The sequence below is a fragment of the Ciona intestinalis genome, unplaced genomic scaffold, assembly GCF_000224145.3.
Source record: "Ciona intestinalis unplaced genomic scaffold, KH HT000025.2, whole genome shotgun sequence".
NCBI lineage: Eukaryota > Metazoa > Chordata > Ascidiacea > Phlebobranchia > Cionidae > Ciona > Ciona intestinalis.
In genome coordinates, this window is record NW_004190347.2 from 41,097 (window position 1) to 59,202 (window position 18,106).

The 18,106-nt window shown below is 36.3% G+C and overlaps 2 protein-coding genes across 5 annotated transcripts in view; one reads left to right on the forward strand and one right to left on the reverse strand.

Annotated features, from left to right (window-relative positions):
* Positions 1-220: 220 nt before the first annotated feature.
* LOC100181752 (paxillin) lies at positions 221-13,506 on the forward strand. Of its 3 annotated transcripts, none has more exons than XM_002127284.5 (11): positions 221-359; positions 5,119-5,231; positions 7,601-7,700; positions 8,341-8,473; positions 8,798-8,915; positions 9,216-9,330; positions 10,660-10,772; positions 11,272-11,445; positions 11,799-12,029; positions 12,638-12,758; positions 12,998-13,506. In XM_002127284.5, exons 1-11 carry the CDS (start codon positions 347-349, stop codon positions 13,156-13,158), a joined length of 1,392 nt encoding a protein of 463 aa, XP_002127320.1. In that variant the 5' UTR covers positions 221-346; the 3' UTR covers positions 13,159-13,506. The 3 variants fall into 3 exon arrangements, with proteins under 3 accessions (XP_002127320.1, XP_018670568.1, XP_026693628.1); XM_018815023.2 differs by lacking the exon at positions 221-359 and adding an exon at positions 4,234-4,334; XM_026837827.1 differs by lacking the exons at positions 221-359; positions 5,119-5,231 and adding an exon at positions 6,902-7,054.
* Positions 13,507-13,586: 80 nt separating this feature from the next.
* LOC100181031 (condensin-2 complex subunit H2-like) overlaps positions 13,587-18,106 on the reverse strand; it is a 7,828-nt gene continuing 3,308 nt past the window's right edge. The window contains exons 3-10 of one of the 2 annotated variants that reach the window (XM_018815025.2): positions 17,812-18,030; positions 17,186-17,259; positions 16,837-16,882; positions 16,336-16,491; positions 15,534-15,709; positions 15,023-15,172; positions 14,565-14,739; positions 13,587-13,762 (exon numbers count right to left, since the gene is read on the reverse strand). In XM_018815025.2, the coding sequence (XP_018670570.1) occupies positions 14,605-14,739; positions 15,023-15,172; positions 15,534-15,709; positions 16,336-16,491; positions 16,837-16,882; positions 17,186-17,259; positions 17,812-17,980 (906 nt within the window). In that variant the 5' untranslated portion in view covers positions 17,981-18,030 and the 3' untranslated portion in view covers positions 13,587-13,762; positions 14,565-14,604. Of the gene's footprint in view, positions 13,763-14,564; positions 14,740-15,022; positions 15,173-15,533; positions 15,710-16,335; positions 16,492-16,836; positions 16,883-17,185; positions 17,260-17,811; positions 18,031-18,106 lie in introns of those variants that run through there. The other variant, XR_001975089.2, reaches the window with a different exon arrangement.

Below are 18,106 nucleotides of genomic sequence, written 5' to 3' on the forward strand. Positions count from 1 at the left end.
GCGGTAGCAACAGGAGGCTTACGTCACTGGATACGTAATCCGATTAAATGACGTCAGTTATTATACATTGGTTGTTTGATCAATACACAGAAGTTAGTGTAAATTAACAGCTAATAGGTTTTGGACACATTTTGTAGAGATTTTACTGAATTATAGACGTTTTAGACAACATTTATAGTTCAAATTCACATATTTTATGAAACTTTTAGTTTAAAGAACTTAAAAAAATCACTGTTTTATCAGAGATTAGTATTTAGGTAACCATAAATCTATTTTGTTGATACGTTTTTTTAGAAAAATTCAAAAATCTTATCTGGTGTCTTTAAATTAAAGGTTCTCCACCAAAATGGATGACTTAGGTAAGATTGGGTGTTTGTGTTTGTTGTACTTCAGTTTAATGTTCTTTATGTTACGTGATCATTTATTTTATAGCAGTAGCAAAATTACAAAACTTATTGAGTGCTAGTGAAGAATCTTACCCCACCAACCCCTAACATATCGCATTCAAAACCGGGGTTGACCGAACTCCAGATAAATCTAATATTATGGGGGGGGGCTATTTATATAAGGTTGTGAGGGAGGGGGTAAAAGAACCCATTTCATATTAGATATAACTACTTCTGTATTTTAATAATATGCGCATGCCCCCGCTTACGAGTTACCACGTATGTAGCTTATTTATCCTCGCATGGCGGGCAAACGACAGTCGTTATAACACGGGTGTTCTGTTCATACACCTCATGCTTGCTTACGAGTTACCATGTATGTAGCTTATTTATCTTCAAATGACGGGCATCGACAGTCAATATAACATGGGTGTTCTGTTTCATAAACCTCGTGCCCGCTTACGAGTTACCATGTATGTAACTTATTTATCCTTGCATGGCGGGCAACGACAGTAAGTATTACACAGGTGTTCTGTTCATACACCTCATGCTTGCTTACGAGTTACCATGTATGTAGCTTATTTATCTTCAAATGACGGGCATCGACAGTCAATATAACACAGGTGTTCTGTTTCATAAACCTCGTGCCCGCTTGCACCACGTTTGTAACTTCGAGTTTAGTAATCATTGGTTTCCTAATAATTCTAAACTTTTATATAAATATGATTGATTAGAATTTATTTGTTGAGTGATTTGTATGGTGTAATGTAAAATATAATGTAAAATAAAAAAACTTCTAATGTCAATCTGTCATATGAGCTTTACCAGGTTTAAGTCCAACTGTAAACAATTGTAATAACAATTTATGTTTATGTGTGGGGCCAATGTCTAAACACAGGGAAGGGCAGGGATAGATAGACACACAATTTTGTAAAACAAATTTAACTTATTTATTTGGTTGTAATGTTTATTGTTTAGTGTTTACTGTAGTGTAGAAAGTGGCCTAACCATCCTACCATCCCAGGTTTGGTGCCTATAATGTTTCTAGATAATATATCTTGAATTTTATTTAATTTACACTGTGTTGTCATATTTAAACATGTCATAGTATTTGATTGTTTGCTGTTCAAATACAGAGCAAGCTACGCCACATTAAAGTTCATAATTTCCATTCAATTATTCCATTGAGGATACAAGATACTACTATCAGTGAAAACCCATAGGAATTCCTGTCTATGGGGATTACGAAAACATTATGAGGCAATTGGAATGTTTAAATAAATACCAAAGATAGAAAAACACATTGTTGTTGAGTCTGTGGTTGTTTGTTTAAACTAAATGCTGTTTTCTTTGATCTTGAGCAGTTAAATACAGAAGTATAAACGTGTGCCTGGTGTATAACAGGACACTCATGTTATAACTTGACAGTGAGCATGAGGTGTCTGAATACACCATGTGTGTCTGGTGTATGAGAAGACACCCATGTTATACCTCAACAGTGAGCATGAGGTGTATGAATACACCATGTGTGTCTGGTGTATAAGAAGACACCCATATTATAACTCGACAGTGAGCATGAGGTGTATGAATACACCATGTGTGTCTGGTGTATAAGAAGACACCCATGTTATAACTCGACAGTGAGCATGAGGTGTATGAATACACCATGTGTGTCTGGTGTATAAGAAGACACCCATATTATAACTCGACAGTGAGCATGAGATGTATGAACACACCATGTGTGTCTGGTGTATAAGAAGACACCCATGTTATAACTCGACAGTGAGCATGAGGTGTATGAATACACCATGTGTGTCTGGTGTATAAGAAGACACCCATGTTACAGCTTGACAGTAAGCTTAAGGTGTATGAATACACCATGTGTGTCTGGTGCATTAAAAAATACCCATGGTATAACTTGACAGTGAGCATGAGGTTTACATATAAATATTTCTTTATATTCCAACATATATTTTCTACCACCCCTTAATTACAACTTAGTATGGTGGGGTAAGATGGGACACTTTTAGCACATAATATCCAAATATCCTGATCGTGTTTTAAACAATTAACAACGGTCTATGTAAGTCGTGAGAATGGTTTTAATTCTTTGAATGTTCTTTGTCAAGAAAATAGAATTAATAGGTGTCCCATATTCTCCCACCCTACTATATTATCAGAAATACAGCCAAGCTAAACCACAAATCCTACAGTTAACATCCCAATGTAAACACTTGTATACAACACGTATGTTTTCAACACACGTTGTAGTTTCCGATACCGTTGTATGCGTCCTTTATGTTCGTGGTGTGACCATCGTGGCTCAAGGCACCACCGCTGCTCACACCCTACCATATATGGTTGCTCCGCGGTATGCCCATCTATCGCCTTGACCGATTTCGTCTCACTTGCTTTTCAATGCGTTTTATCTACGTAGTTCAACGTAATACAGACGTGTACTGCTAGTACTTTTAAGAATCTGCGCTTAGTTTTTGGCGTGTTGATAAAGCTTGGGGCATGCTACGTTTTAAAATATGCCTAAATACGCGACGTTGTTTAAAGTTTTAGTATTTTACTTTTAACGAGCGTTGTAATTGTGTGTGAGTTAGTATATTGTAGTATTACAAAACCATAATGCATGTAACTATTGTTAATTTTTTTCGCGGTACTCTCGTGCTTTTATTTGTTTACCGGCGTTGTCTTTTTCTTGGCATGCCTCGTCACGGTTCGTCTTACACGCGGAATTTCACGGCAGACGAACCAACCTAAACCAAATAAGGCGCTGACCCGATGTCGCGTTTCACGATTATGACGTAATAATTAATCGCGTAAAAGAATAATCTCGATTAATTATCACGTGCCCAAATAAATAATAAATTTCATTTTTTGGTTTTAGTATTATTTTATTGTCGTTACGTCATAAATTACGTCATCACATTACTCACCGTCATTTAATTTACCAAAAAGTAAACAAATTTGAACAAGTTTTACTCGGCTTTCGTAGCTGGAATTTTATGACAGTGTTGCCGAATGCAATTCGAGTTGCATAAAATAAATTGCGAATAATAGAAAAAAATATTAAACTGTCAACACTGCCGCGAAAAATCGCCCGGAAACACTGGAAATGCTCGAAAAAGTAAAATTCTTGTACCTTGTCGCGAATATTTCTCGGTTCGATGCGGTATGCGAAGTTCTAACTTTAAACATTCGTTCGTAACTTGACAGTTACTTAGCTTAGCTTAAATTACAAGCTAAAGCGGCAGACATAACTTTGAAGGAGAGATTTTATTTAAATTTGTTAGAATTGAAACCGCAGAATCCAATATAGCGTATGGTCGCGTATTTAAGATCTTGGCCGCCCTAAACAAAGCTTATTATACACGTATTGTGACGTAATTTAACGTAACAGAGGAACGAAGTCAGTTACGCGAATTTCATTTTTCCGTGATAGATTTTAGAATTCAATGAACAATCGTGATTGTCGTTGCGTATGACGTCATAAACGATTCAAGTTAACAATAGGAGATTGTTTATTGACGCGATAATGCCGTTTGTTCTTATGATTGTTTTGTTGAGTTTTTTCTGAATTATTTAGATTCGTAACAAGTAGTTTTTATTTCGTAATAAATGTATAACGTGAGTCACATATGCAGTGTTTGTGACGTCATAGAAAGAAAGCGACAGGAAGGCAGGTCATGAATTGAGTTCCAATGCAATTGTGACGTCACACTTCCGCTTTGTTTTGCGCGTAAAAGATGAGTTTACCGAATTTGGCGTTATGACTGTGACGTAATAAACGTAAACCGCGACTTCGATTTCTGGAAGTATCGTGAATGAATGTTGTTTGTTACGTCATACAGATTAATATTAATCAATGAACCTTTCATTGTTGACGTCATAGTTAGGATTGTTTGTGGATAATCACAACACAAATGTACAGGCCGACCGGTAATGCATTTTGTTGATTAATTAAACATTAATTAATTAAAGTATCTAATTAGTTTGGGAGAAATGGGTCAATATCCCAAGCGTGCCTTACTATAGAACCTCACCCATATAGAATAGAATGTGCATAAGCATATACAGTATTGAGGTAATTGGTCAACTCTGGTCTAAATCCCAGGTCCCATGGCATGCCTTACTGTAGGCCCTCACCCATATAGAATAGAATGTGCATATACAATGTTGGGGTAATGGGTCAACTCTGGCCTAAATCCCAGGGCCCATGGCGTGACTCACTGAAGGACCTCACCCATATAGAATAGAATGTGCATATACAATGTTGGGGTAATGGGTCAACTCTGGTCTAAATCCCAGGTCCCATGGCATGCCTTACTGTAGGCCCTCACCCATATAGAATAGAATGTGCATATACAATGTTGGGGTAATGGGTCAACTCTGGCCTAAATCCCAGGGCCCATGGCATGCCTCACTGAAGGACCTCACCCATATAAAATAGAATGTGCATATACAATGTAGGGGTAATCGGCTAACTCTGGCCTAAATCCTGGCTCCATGGTTGCCTTGCCAAAGGACCTCACTAATAGTTAAAACATTGTTTGGTTTTGGGGTAATGGGCAAACTCTGGTCTAATTCATGGGTCCCATAGCTTGCCATGCAATATAATCCCCCTCTTGTAGAATAATTAATTGACTGCTTTTAAATTGTAAACTTGTATTTAAGTATATACATGTATAATTAGTAGAGCACTAAATATCTAATTATCCACCAGATGCATTACTGCAAGACTTAGAAGCGACCATACCCCCCCCAGTGGGATACAGCCCGACAAAATCAACGAATGATGATGTCATATTTCCCCCCGAGACTTCATTAAAACAACAGGTGCGTGGATAGGTGTGAAAATATTCGGTTAATAGAAAACCATTTGCTAACTTCATATAAGTATAGTGGGGTGGGGAAGATGGGACTTGTTCTATTTTCTCATCCTATTTGGTAGTTAGCAAAGAACATTTAAAGAATTATAAAACCGTATCCTCACGACTCCCATAGACCGCTGTTAATTATTTAATTCGCAGGCGATTAAAACACCTGTCTATGCACACAACAATGTATATATAGTCTTCTCTATGTGCATATACATGTCAGTGTGTGTTCTAATCACCTGTGTTTTAACCATGTCACCTATGGTCAAAATTTAAAAAGTGAGGTATACGATATAACTATGGGTGCTATGATAAATTAAAAATTGGCATATTTTAAAATACCTAATTTATTTCTTGGAATTTTGTAGAAAACTCCCTGCTACTTTTGACTTTTTAAATACAAACCCCCTACTTTTTCTTACAACTCATTTCTTGTTACTCTGAATGCTAAAGTTTCTCTGAAACAGCATCATAACATCCTGTGTGCAACGTCCTTTACAATTCTGTTTAGAATTAAATCAACTTTGCATATCTTACAAACACAGTGTTGTAAGCTGTAGTGTAGCGCAGGTTACTAATTAGCAGCAGATAATCGAATCTTAATAACTGTTAAAACAAAAAAACAAACTTTTCCACCTGCTCATTCTAGCATTGTGGTATTAATTAGTTATGTATATCTGAATCTGTCCAGCACAGTGTTGTATGGTAGGGTATGAATTAGCAGCAGAAAAATAATTCTAAACAACTGTTAAAACGAAAAAAAAAGCAAATTTTGACCACTAGTTCTAACTTATAGTACAGCCATGCATATAAATAAATCTTAACAACTAATAAATTTACAAAAGTGCAAATTGCCAATTCTAACTTTATAGTAGCTATGCATATCTGCCAAACTCAGTGACATACTACAGCTAGTTTTAAGGTTTTATATTTCGCGACATATTTTATGAAAAGAGGGAAATGGTTCAGTGAGTCATAATGTTCATTGTTGTCATATTGTCCATTGTTCTACTTAATCATTTAAAAAAAAATTTTTTTTATGAAATTTTGTAGTAGCTTGTTGGTATACTGTATTATGGACTTCGGCAAGAAAAAATTTAATCTTGTTTTTGTTAAAAAAAGTTGTGTGTTTTAATGGAATTTTAAAGTAGTTGTAATAGCCGAGGTGGTTTAGTGTTCAGCTTTATGCTATTGCTAATATTTTGGGCATTTTTTTTAACAAAACTGTTAAATAAATATATCATAGTTATAAAATAAGTTTAAGAAGATAAATATAAAAGACAAATAATACCAAAAATGTGTATAACACTACTGCCACTAGACAAAAGTACAGTATCATATGTGTTATATATAGAACTAATATTAACTTGAAAAGAATTTTTTAATACATAAATAATACTGTTAAATAAATATTACCTAAGTTATAATATAAGTTTAAAGTAGATAGTAAACAATGACAAAAATGTGCGTAGTACTTCCATGTGTGTATTGTAAACAAAAACTTTAGAAAGAACAGTTTTCAAAAATAATTTAAATTTAGGTCATATCTATTTTAGCATATAGTCTAAAATACCCTAAATATATTAAGCCATACAAGTTTAAGTTGAAACTTTTTTTAAAAGTTTATGTTTTCCTAGCTTGAATTGAAGTGTGTTAAGTTTAACTTGATAGAAATAGCTTAAGGAAGTGGCTTGTATTGAAACCCATTCATGCATATAGCTGCCCACACCTGCGTTTGCTGTTAAGTGTCACTTTGCATTAGGATAGTTAAATAGCACCATGGTAATTTACTTCTTCTTATTATTTTGTAAAATAATGTAAAGAATTAGACAGAAAAGCAGAATAATGTAAAAATTGTAATCTTAATATTAAAAAATAATAATTATGATAATTTATTTGGCTTATTTTGTAAAATAATGTACAGAAGTAAGGAACTATTAGTAGTTGTGTTTTGTATGTTGTAAAAAAAGTAATCATTAATCTCAAGGTTACAATTATTAAATAGCTTGTATTAATATTATGTTTTACCAAACCAAGCCTACTTAGTCTGTTTGTTACAAGCACTGGTAATGCAAACAGTTTTATGTCTGTTGTGCAAAATCTTATTTATGAATATCAAGGTTACAATTATCGAGTATAGACTCTTTATAATAAAGCAGATGTTTCACCAAGTCTAACTCAGTCTTTTACAAGTACTGCTAAATGCCAACAGTTAGGTCAATTTTTTCCAAGTCTTAGATCCTCAAGGAGTAAGGACCTCACCCATATATAATAGAAATGGCAACAGTAATAGTGCATACAATACTTAACAAGTTATTAAATCAACAGAACAACAACGCGAGCAGCAGTACAATGAACAACCCTAATCTAAATGAACTGGACATGCTATTGGAGGAATTGTACATGACAGAAGCACCCGTGCCTCAGAGTAAGTTATTGTTTAGATAAATATCTTTTTATCTTACTCCATTACCCCAACACCTCCTAGATCTGGACTCTATTGAGACAGTTTATAGACACTCAACAATATAGATTCTATTCTTTATCTGTACTGTAGAGACCTATGAGATCTCTAGCATAAATAAGGTTTTTATTCTATGCGGGCTTTTCTATTAAAAGTCCATTGCAGCGTTACCACAACACCCAGGGTGCTACCATACAGTTCTAGACAAAACCTAAATAATACAGATTCTGCATAATTGGACCAGTATCATTTAGTTAGTATGGCTAACAATTTTGACAACTCCTTCAGTAAGCAACACCTGGGGCCTGACACTACCCCATTGTTTACCTAGAAGAATTTATGTAATTTGTATATTAATCATAATTGCAATAAAAGCTATAAGCTAACCTCCATTCTTAAGGTGGCTGTACACAGTATCCGGCTGCGAAGTCGTATGCAAACCCATTACTGAGTTCCGCATGCGGCAGCGAAATCCGGACAAAACGGACGAATTCCGGATACTGTGTACAGCCATCTTTAATTATTCTTTTTATAACTTAATTGTCTTAGATTTATTATATCGAAGACTTACTACATCCCATTATTTAACCCCTGCCCTCCACAGAAGCCACCATCCAATCCCACCCCCCAACCACCACCCCTATCAACAAACCCCTCACCCCACCCCCTAAGAAAAAGACGGTTGACATCGATAATATACTCGATGAACTAGAAGAGACCGAGGAAGTGCCCGAGAAGTAAGTTTAATATAGATATCCATTTTAGTTGTTTTTTTTAAATTGTTAAGTGAAACTTTCAGGTATTATCTCTTGATGGAGAAATAATAGAGACACTATCAAATAACATTGTGCATATATGTACATGGTAACCAAAAATACCCGGTTTAATGTACTAAAACCTCATTTCCAGCTATTATATTTACAGAGGGAGCAGGTTAAACAAAAATCAGTTTTAGTTAAAATGAATTCCCATCCATTAACCACCACAAAACCTGCTTAATATCGCTGCCATTGTCTTATAATGCACTTTACCAGTCCACTAAAAACTTGAATTCATCACAGAACCCAAGCTTCAAGTGAGAAATCTGATCGTAGTTCCCCCACGGTGTCGGCAACATCGGCCGCGCAACAACTTGATGACCTCATGGCTTCCTTGGTTGGGTTCCAGGTCGATCAAAGGGTAAATATGATTTCTATGTTTGTGCTAGTGGTATACATAGCAGGGTGGGGTAAGGTGGGGCACTTTAGCACATAATATTAAAATATTCTGATCACGTTTAAACAGTTAACAACGGTATATGGGAGTCATGAGGATACGATTTTATAATTCCATCTTTCCCCACCCTAAGGTGTCCCATTTTCCCCACTCAACCTATTATGATGTTTCTATGTCAATGAAATTGTTAAATACTTTCGAGTAAAGTTCTAACCCCCCCCTCCCCCCATATCTAACCCCACAATAACCCATGTTCGCCCACAGACATCCACAGTAAGCACAAGTAGCGACAAGAGTGATCCACCTTACGCCAAACCGGATAAATCCAGATCAAAGCCGACTTCACCCACTGAAGTTGAACCACCAAAACAAACTAATCGTAAGTTTTTGAAATATTTATGCGACAAAATGTAAATATTTTGAGTATCCAAGCCACAAATGGTGTTTTTTATGAAAAACATTACAAAAACTGCATCATTTTGTAACCTACAATTACAATGCAATGCCATGGATAATATTTTTTAGTATGATATTAACGGGCATTCGGTGACCGGAGGTGAATTTCAGGAAGTATATCACTCCTACATGCCCATTTTGAGGATGCAATATCATACTCACAAATATTAGGGGTAACACTGCATTGTAATTGTGTGGGTTACAAAATAATGTGATTTTTGTGTCCAAAGCATTAGTGGTTTTGTGTTGTAAGACCAAGGGTTTAAAACAAGTAAATCATTGCATGTGCACCAAACTATGAAACACAGGGGAGGCAGGGATAGTTGACACATATTCCCATGAAACAAATCTAACTTTTGGCTGTAATGTTTACTGAATAATGCAGTGCAGAAAACTTAGGGTTGGCCCGCCCACCCTGCCACCCCAGGTTTGGCGCCCATGCTAGCAGCCCTGGATTTTTACACTGCATTAATCAGTTAAGATTACACTTTACAAAAGTTGGTTTTATTTCACGGAATTATGTGTTTAACTCCTCCTGTTTCCTTGCATTTAAAACAGTTTGGCAATTTATTATTGAATAAAGTAATAAACCAATAGCTCTGTATATTATGTTGTTATGTTGGTTATTTATTTTTGTTCGAGTGCGTTTCATCAACCATCGAATCATTGATTATTGTATACAATGACTCATTGTTTTGTCACAATCCTGTTTATATCAAGTAGAAAGCTACTGTGATGTCACAAAACAATAAACAACTATGACGACTTGAATGAAAATAATTAGGCACGTAGTGATCTCGTGCATAAAACTGGTATTTAATAAAATAAACATCATTTCTATATGGGTGAGGTCCTACAGTGAGGCACGCCATGGGACCTGGGATTTAGGCCACAGTTGGCCCATTACCCAAACATTGTATATGCACATTCTATTCTATATGGGTGAGGTCCTACAGTGAGGCATGCCATGATACCTGGGATTTAAACCATAGTTGGCCCATTACCCCAACATTATATATGCACATTCTATTCTGTATGGGTGAGGTCCTACAGTGAGGCATGCCATGGGATCTGGGATTTAGACCAGAGTTGGTTCATTACCCCAACACTGTATATGCACATTCTATTCTATATGGGTGAGGCCTTACAACGTGGCATGCCATGGGACCTGGGATTTACGAAAGTTACTATTTACTGCAATATTTAGCAAAAACAATACCCATTATTAACAAACAATGTTGATTCTCCACAGCAAACGATCTTGATGCGATGTTAAAAGACATGAACACCGACCTTGTTAAACAAGGAATACGAGCGGCTTCTAAAGGAATATGTGGCGCATGTGGAAAGCCAGTTATGGGGGAGGTGTGTATATTATATACTGCATGTTCTGTTCATTGTGTATGAATGTCTACTTTTGGTATCATATTGTATATGTTGTGTCCATTTATTTGTTGTATTTTTTTTCAACCTTCGGTTTAAAAAACATTAATTTTGTTTTCCTGTTTCGTCTGTCATTCTGCAGGACTTCTTTAGAGTGTGCCAGTTATGGGGGTGGGGTTGTGTAGCATCTTACACTATTATATATTCTGTTACATCTGCTACCAGGAATAATGTCAATAATCTTTAAGCAGCTCATCTGGTATAAACACGTAGTGTTGTTTAACTAATATTTGCATAAAATGAAACCTGGGATGTCTTTTTGGGACTAACTGATTTAAATACTAATAATATGTATGTCTATTACCCCAACACCCAAGATGCTACAATCTGTACCCTACTTGGACAAATATTAGTATTTAGTGTTTACTGTTTACATCACAGTTTTAACTACAAGGTAACAATCATATTTATGACATCACAGGTAACCACAGCATTGGGCAAAGTGTGGCATCCTGAACACTTTGTGTGCGTGGTGTGCGATAATGATATCGGGACCAAGACATTCTTTGAAAGGGATGGGAAACCTTATTGCGAGAAGGATTATCATAAGTTATTCTCGCCCACGTGCGCATATTGTGTGCAACCGGTGTTGGGGGTAAGTTGGTCTGTTTATAAGTAGTACTGTGGTATCTTACCATCTCTGTATATCTTATAAGCGCCTAACATGGGTGGGCATGGATAAGTTACGATATTATTCCAAGATTACTCTAAATCTAATTACATATGCATGCGGCAGGGTTGATTAATTAGCCTTAAAACTCATAGGTAGGTAACATTCTATTCTATGTGAGTGAGTCCTGCAACAATGCAACCTGGGATTTAGACCAAGGTTTGCCCATTACCTCCGAAACTAACACACACTTTCACCCAACTTATATATATATATATCATCAACATGTTCTAAACATTTATTGTAACGAATAAGTGATAACCCGTATATATCTACAGCAATGCGTGACAGCACTTAACAAGACATGGCACCCCGAGCATTTCTTCTGCGCCATGTGTAGCAACTTCTTTGGAGATGAAGGCTTCCATGAGTTTGAAGGAAAGCCTTACTGCAGGGCTGACTACTATAATATGTTCGCCCCTAAGTGTGGAGGGTGCATGAAACCAATCCTAACCAACTATATATCTGCACTTAACGCACAGTGGCATCCAGAGTGTTTCGTGTGCAGGGTGAGTCTGGTTTTAATTTATTTTTAAATCAAAGATATAAATCTTTTGCTGCGAAGCTTGACGCATTCACCTGCACTCAAAAAATTCTTTTACATTTTTATAAAACAAAACATTTGATTTAAGTTTTGTGTGCATTTGTTATTATATTGATTTTTTTACATTAAAATTGTTGCTGGCAGACTGGCCAACATAATTCCCACTTATAAGCTAACGATTTTAAAATAGAAACATAACTTGCTATATAGTTTTGCAGCGTGCATTTCAAAACTCCTAAGCCAAAGATTAATTTAAGAAAAATATACCATGCATTGCAGCAGTAGCAAAATAGGCTTTTACAAAACAAACGATGAAACTTAAAACTAATTTTTTTTCAACTTCACATGGTAGCAACATCAGCTAAACAAAAACAATACTCCCTCTAATAGGAAATATAGGTGTTGGGGTAAAACAGGAAATATTGGTTTTTGAAACTGGTTAATACTTTACAAGGTAAAAACAACATCTAACCCCCCCCCCCCTTTTGTATGTTTTTTGAAACTGGGTAATTCACAATATCTACACTATACAAGTTAGCTACAACAGCTAAAGTGACCCCCCCCTTTATACAGGAATGCCTCGCTCCATTTACAAATGGAAGCTTCTTTGAGCTAGATGGCCAGCCTTATTGCGAGACACATTACCATTTATTAAGAGGATCTCTATGTTCAGGATGCCAGAAGCCAATAACAGGTTTGTTTTGTCGTTGCTTTTTCATACATTTTATTTGTTAAGGTGTATTTCAATTGGACTAATCGTGTAAATTTGTAAAAAGTTAATTTAAAAGTAGGTTCATTATTTTTATCCTAGGTGTCGGGCCATTTGTTTCGTTTTTAAAAATAACTTGCATTCATTTAACAACCTAATTATTTACGTAGGTCATTGAAATTTGCTTTTTTGTTGTTAAGTAAATATCAAACTTATCCTCTCAGGTCGATGCATCACGGCCATGGGCAAAAAATTCCACCCCGAGCATTTTGTTTGCGCGTTTTGTCTCAAACAGCTCAACAAGGGAACTTTTAAAGAACAAAACGACAAACCATATTGCCACCAATGTTTCTCCAAGCTTTATGGCCTTCCTAATGTTGGGTAATCCCCATCTGGGACTCCCCCTGGACCTATAATTGTCCAATGAAATTAAAGTTTTTACCAAAAAAACATTTTTTTTCTTTTAAGTTTATTACACCGTACCGTATGCTTTTGTATATTACCAATTCAGCACCTAAAAACTTCCGAATTAACACACCCATTAAAATATAAATTATAATTCGCAGTTATTTATTTTTAATTTAAATCAAAAATATTTTTGCACAACTTTTTAGGTGCCCCCTCTTTTAGACTGGAATGATAACTTTGTAAAAACTCGCGATGAAATGTGTTTTACGGTGATCATGTATTATTGCTTAATTATATTAACCTGAATAAATCAAAATCTGCTTTTCGTACGTGCCATTTTTATGACTGGTAAAGATTAGAACTTATAACACAGGTTTCTGTTGTGAACTTTGAATGGTCTGTATACTTCGGACACATTTATTAGTGCTGGGGTGAGGGTTCATAAGTTTATGTCTTTGGGCAATACAGTGAACAGAAATTGTTCCCATCCAGTGGTCACTAATGGGTTGTAGAACCCTGGGTGTCAGGGTTATGGACCAACTCTAGCCTAAATCCCATGTTCCATGGCTTACCTCACTGTAGGACTTCACCCATACAGAATACAATGTCAATGTGCAATCATATACAATGTTGGGGTAATGAGCCAACTCTGGTATAAATCCCAGGTCCCATGGCATGCCTTACTGTAGGACCTCACCCATATAGAATAGAATGTGCATATACAATGTTGGGGTAATGAGCCAACTCTGGTCTAAATCCCAGGTTCCATGGCATGCCTCACTGTAGGACCTCACCCATTTAGAATAGAATGTGCATATACAATGTTGGGGTAATGAGCCAACTCTGGCCTAAATTTTATGTATCATGGCGTGCCTCACTGTAGGACCTCACCCATATAGAATAGAATGTGGTTATATAATGTTGGGGTAATGGGCCAACTCTGGTCTAAATCCCAGGTCCCATGGCGTGCCTCACTGTACGACCTCACCCATATAGTATAGAATGTGCGTATACAATGTTGGGGTAATTGAGCCAACTCTGGCCTAAATCTCAGGTTCCATGGCATGCCTCACTGTAGGACCTCACCCATTTAGAATAGAATGTGCATATACAATGTTGGGGTAATGAGCCAACTCTGGCCTAAATTTTATGTATCATGGCGTGCCTCACTGTAGGACCTCACCCATATAGAATAGAATGTGGTTATACAATGTTGGGGTAATGGGCCAACTCTGGTCTAAATCCCAGGTCCCATGGCGTGCCTCACTGTAGTTATACGTCTGTAATATAACACGTAGCTAAAATGTTAAACTAAGTGAACACAGGTGTTCTGTTTTCGTATACAAACTTTATATCATTTTTTTACGAAAAAAAATCAGTTCAAAATAATTCTAAAATATGATTTCTATGTTCAACATACGAGTCATGCAGCGGGCAAATAACCGTCAAGTCGCTGTCGCGATTTTTGCTGAGTCAGCAGTTTGAGGGACAATGTGTTGACTGATGACATCATAATAGGGTCGCCTTCTGATTGGAGGAGGAAATTTAAATCGTTCGCCTGCATGGAGGGAAGGGGTGTTAGGTGGGGTTGGGAAAATAATCACCCACAAAGCTGACACGGGGTGTATGACTTTCAAAATAAACCTAAAAAATAATTCTCCCACTCGCCTGCGTGGATTTGGGGGGGGGGGTTAGGTGGTTTACAATGTGGTCTTACTGTGACAGTGGCCAACATATATATATTTGTAAAAACAGTGTGTTAGGTCGGCTTGAAAACGAGTACAGATGCTAAATGCTCATTATATGTTATATAGGTTTTAATAATAACACCATCCACTCACCAATTGCAAAGTAGCTGAGAACCTTCTACAAATCGACCACACGGGTTCCCTCTTTATGACATCGCAGAAGTACTTTGTCTGGCCAACAATATTAAATTGTTTGACCATCTCGTCACCTTCTGTGTGAATGTCGAACTCTGGGTGTTTGTCCTGGTGGGAAAGGGGGTAATATATCAAGATAGGATACATACGTACATAGTCCTGGTTTTATTACGTAACTTACAACCGGTACAACAACAAGTAGTTTAGTCAAACATTCCCACTGTGTGGTTTCTTTAACAAACACATTTTAGATCTAAAACTAATGCAATCCCACTTTAGGGAAATGGGCCAATCCTGGTCTTAATATTATATACAGCCCAATGCTGTGCCATGCTGCAGGACCTCACCCATATTGAATAGAAACGACAACGTATAGACAAATAAAGTTTAATCAAGAGATTTTAAATGTAAATCCACTCAAAATATAAATTCACGCTTTTAAATATGAATTCACGCAAGCAGCACAAACCTCTTCACTCAAGGAGGGGGCGATCGATTTCTCCCATTCTACGACTCGCTGTGAAAGCGCTGACTCGTTACGATAAGATTTTGCTGACGCGTAAAACTTTTCCACATGGTGTCGCACAAGATCCTCGTAATTTTCCAAAGTTCCGACGAAACTTTGAAGTCGTTCAATCTCGGGGTCTGGAAGGTCGTGGAAAAAGTAAATAAAAAGATTGAAATGTAATAAACAAGTAAGAGGTGAATGAATGTGACTTAAAAAACAGAAGTCGAATACAGATACAGAAGTAAAGGGAAATTTGTAAAAAAGTAAAATTTTTTGGTTTTGTATTTATTTGTACTAATAATAAAAGTATTCTATTTGTGTGCTAAGAACAAGCCTGATGTGCAGTGGGGTGGGGAAAGATGGGACACCTTTAACACAAAATATCCAAATATCCTGATCATGTTTTAAACAGTTAACACGGGTCTATGGGAATCGTGAGGATACGGTTTTATAATTCTTTGAATGTTTTTTGTTTACTACTAAATGGGACGAGTAAATACAGTCAAAAGTGTCCCATCTTCCCCCACCCTACTATATAAAAATATTGAAATCTAATGCACATAAATGAATGTGCCTTAAATAAACACAAGGTTTATTTGTAACGTATGAATAAACTAACTTATCTGACTTAGTTATCCTTAGGTGGCCGGAAAACGATTGTCGTTATAAACACAGATGTAGGTGGCAGCGTCGAGCCTTGAACCCAGGATAAAAAACTAACAAAAAACAAACTTTTATTGTGACATCACAACCACCCTCTTACCTCCCCCTCTATTCTCCTCGACATCGAGCATGAGGCCATCGATCCCCAACGCATCATTGATGACATCATCAGTGACATCATTGTTGCCATGGCAACCGTCATCATCATTATGGTCGTCATGGAAACTCGTGGCAAACACCTCGTCCACCAATGAAACTGGAATTTTAATTTTATTTAAAATCTCAGAAATTCTTGATTTTAATCACTATAGAAGTTTATTATTTATTTTCGAGTTTTTTTCATATAATTGTGAAGAAGTTTAAAATCCATATCAAGCCTCAGATTATCCATAGATTTTTCGTTGCTTGGTAAGGGATAGAGTAGTCAAACATACAGAGCCAAACCACAGTCCATACTATGTTTAAATTCTTAAATGACTGGACAGACCCACACAGCTGCTTTATAAAAAATAAAAAAATAAATAAAATAAATAAATAAATAAAAAATCATTTTTATTTTTTTATTTAATTTTTTTTAAATTCGGTTGCACCGAATACTTACCTTCTTTTGAATGTTTCCTTTTATTCTGAATTTGTTTTTCACGAAGCTGAATAAAAAATTATAATGTTGTAATAATTGGTTACACAACAAAGCTGCAAAGTGGTCAACATTTATAAGAGACATAAATATGTTAAAACAAATGTAGTATTTTATTGATGGGGGGGGTAGGGTGTAAGCACCTACTGTTTAGCGAGTCAAGGCACCCAAAGTTTTAAAAGATAAAAGTTAATGCCAGGCGAAATAATGAAACATTTCGTGGCACTTTACACATTCCGTGGCACTTCACACATGCCGTGGCACTTCACACAAGCCGTGGCACCTCACCTCACACAACAAACACCCCACTCACCCCCCTCCAACACAACATTCTTCTTTTCTTTTCAATTTCTTCAGTTTTTGAAACAAATCGCTGACGTTTCTTCACTAAAAATAAATAATGCCAATTGCAGATTTGCGGTAAGTCGTATAGCAAACCGCACTTTAAACATAGGCGTAACATAAGGGGTTTTTTGAGGTGTCACTAACAACATACATTAATATTTAAAACTAAATTTATAAAATAAGAGAAAAAGTAACAGGAATAGTCAAAAACAAAAACTACGAAAAAACAACAAACACGTACTTGTTACTTAAAAATACCAACAAGAAAATAACAAAAACAGACACACTAAAACAAGTATGAGAAATAAACAAACCAAAAATAAAAACAAAACAAATACTTTTCATAAAACATATTTTAACGCAAGCAACAACAAGTTCAACAACAACCAACTCAACAGGAAAACAACAAAAACAAACACACTAAAACAAGTAACAAGTAGAAGCAAACACACCCCAAAAACAACAACAACAACTCATTCATATCTTCCTAACAATAACAAACAAGAACGAAAAAAAATTAAAAAGACACCCTTAAAAAATACTAGAACTGGCAAACATACCGCCCCAAAAAAACCCTCAAAAATAACAACTCACTCATGTCTTCCATAAACTCCCCCAGCATAGAAGCATCGTTGTCATGACAACCAGCCTTCTTCCGCTTCTTTCCAGTGCTTACACCGGATGGCAGACGAGAGCAGTTCCCTTTCTTGAAAGGTTTAGGTTGCCATAGCGACTCGGGGCATGGGGTGTGGGGGTCCAACATTGGTTGGGAGGGCGGGGGGTTTACTATTGGTGTATCCACCTAAATTAACAGGAAAAATGTAACGATTCTATTTCTATATGGATGAGGTCGTTCAGAAGCTGGAATTTAGGCCAGATTTGGCCCATT

Excerpts from the sequence above, each read along its gene's own strand:
- LOC100181752 (XM_018815023.2), top strand. Across the intron at positions 7,701-8,340 it reads AGAAGCACCCGTGCCTCAGA|AAGCCACCATCCAATCCCAC; the intron begins GTAAGTTATTGT and ends TGCCCTCCACAG. Across the intron at positions 10,773-11,271 it reads GAAAGCCAGTTATGGGGGAG|GTAACCACAGCATTGGGCAA; the intron begins GTGTGTATATTA and ends ATGACATCACAG.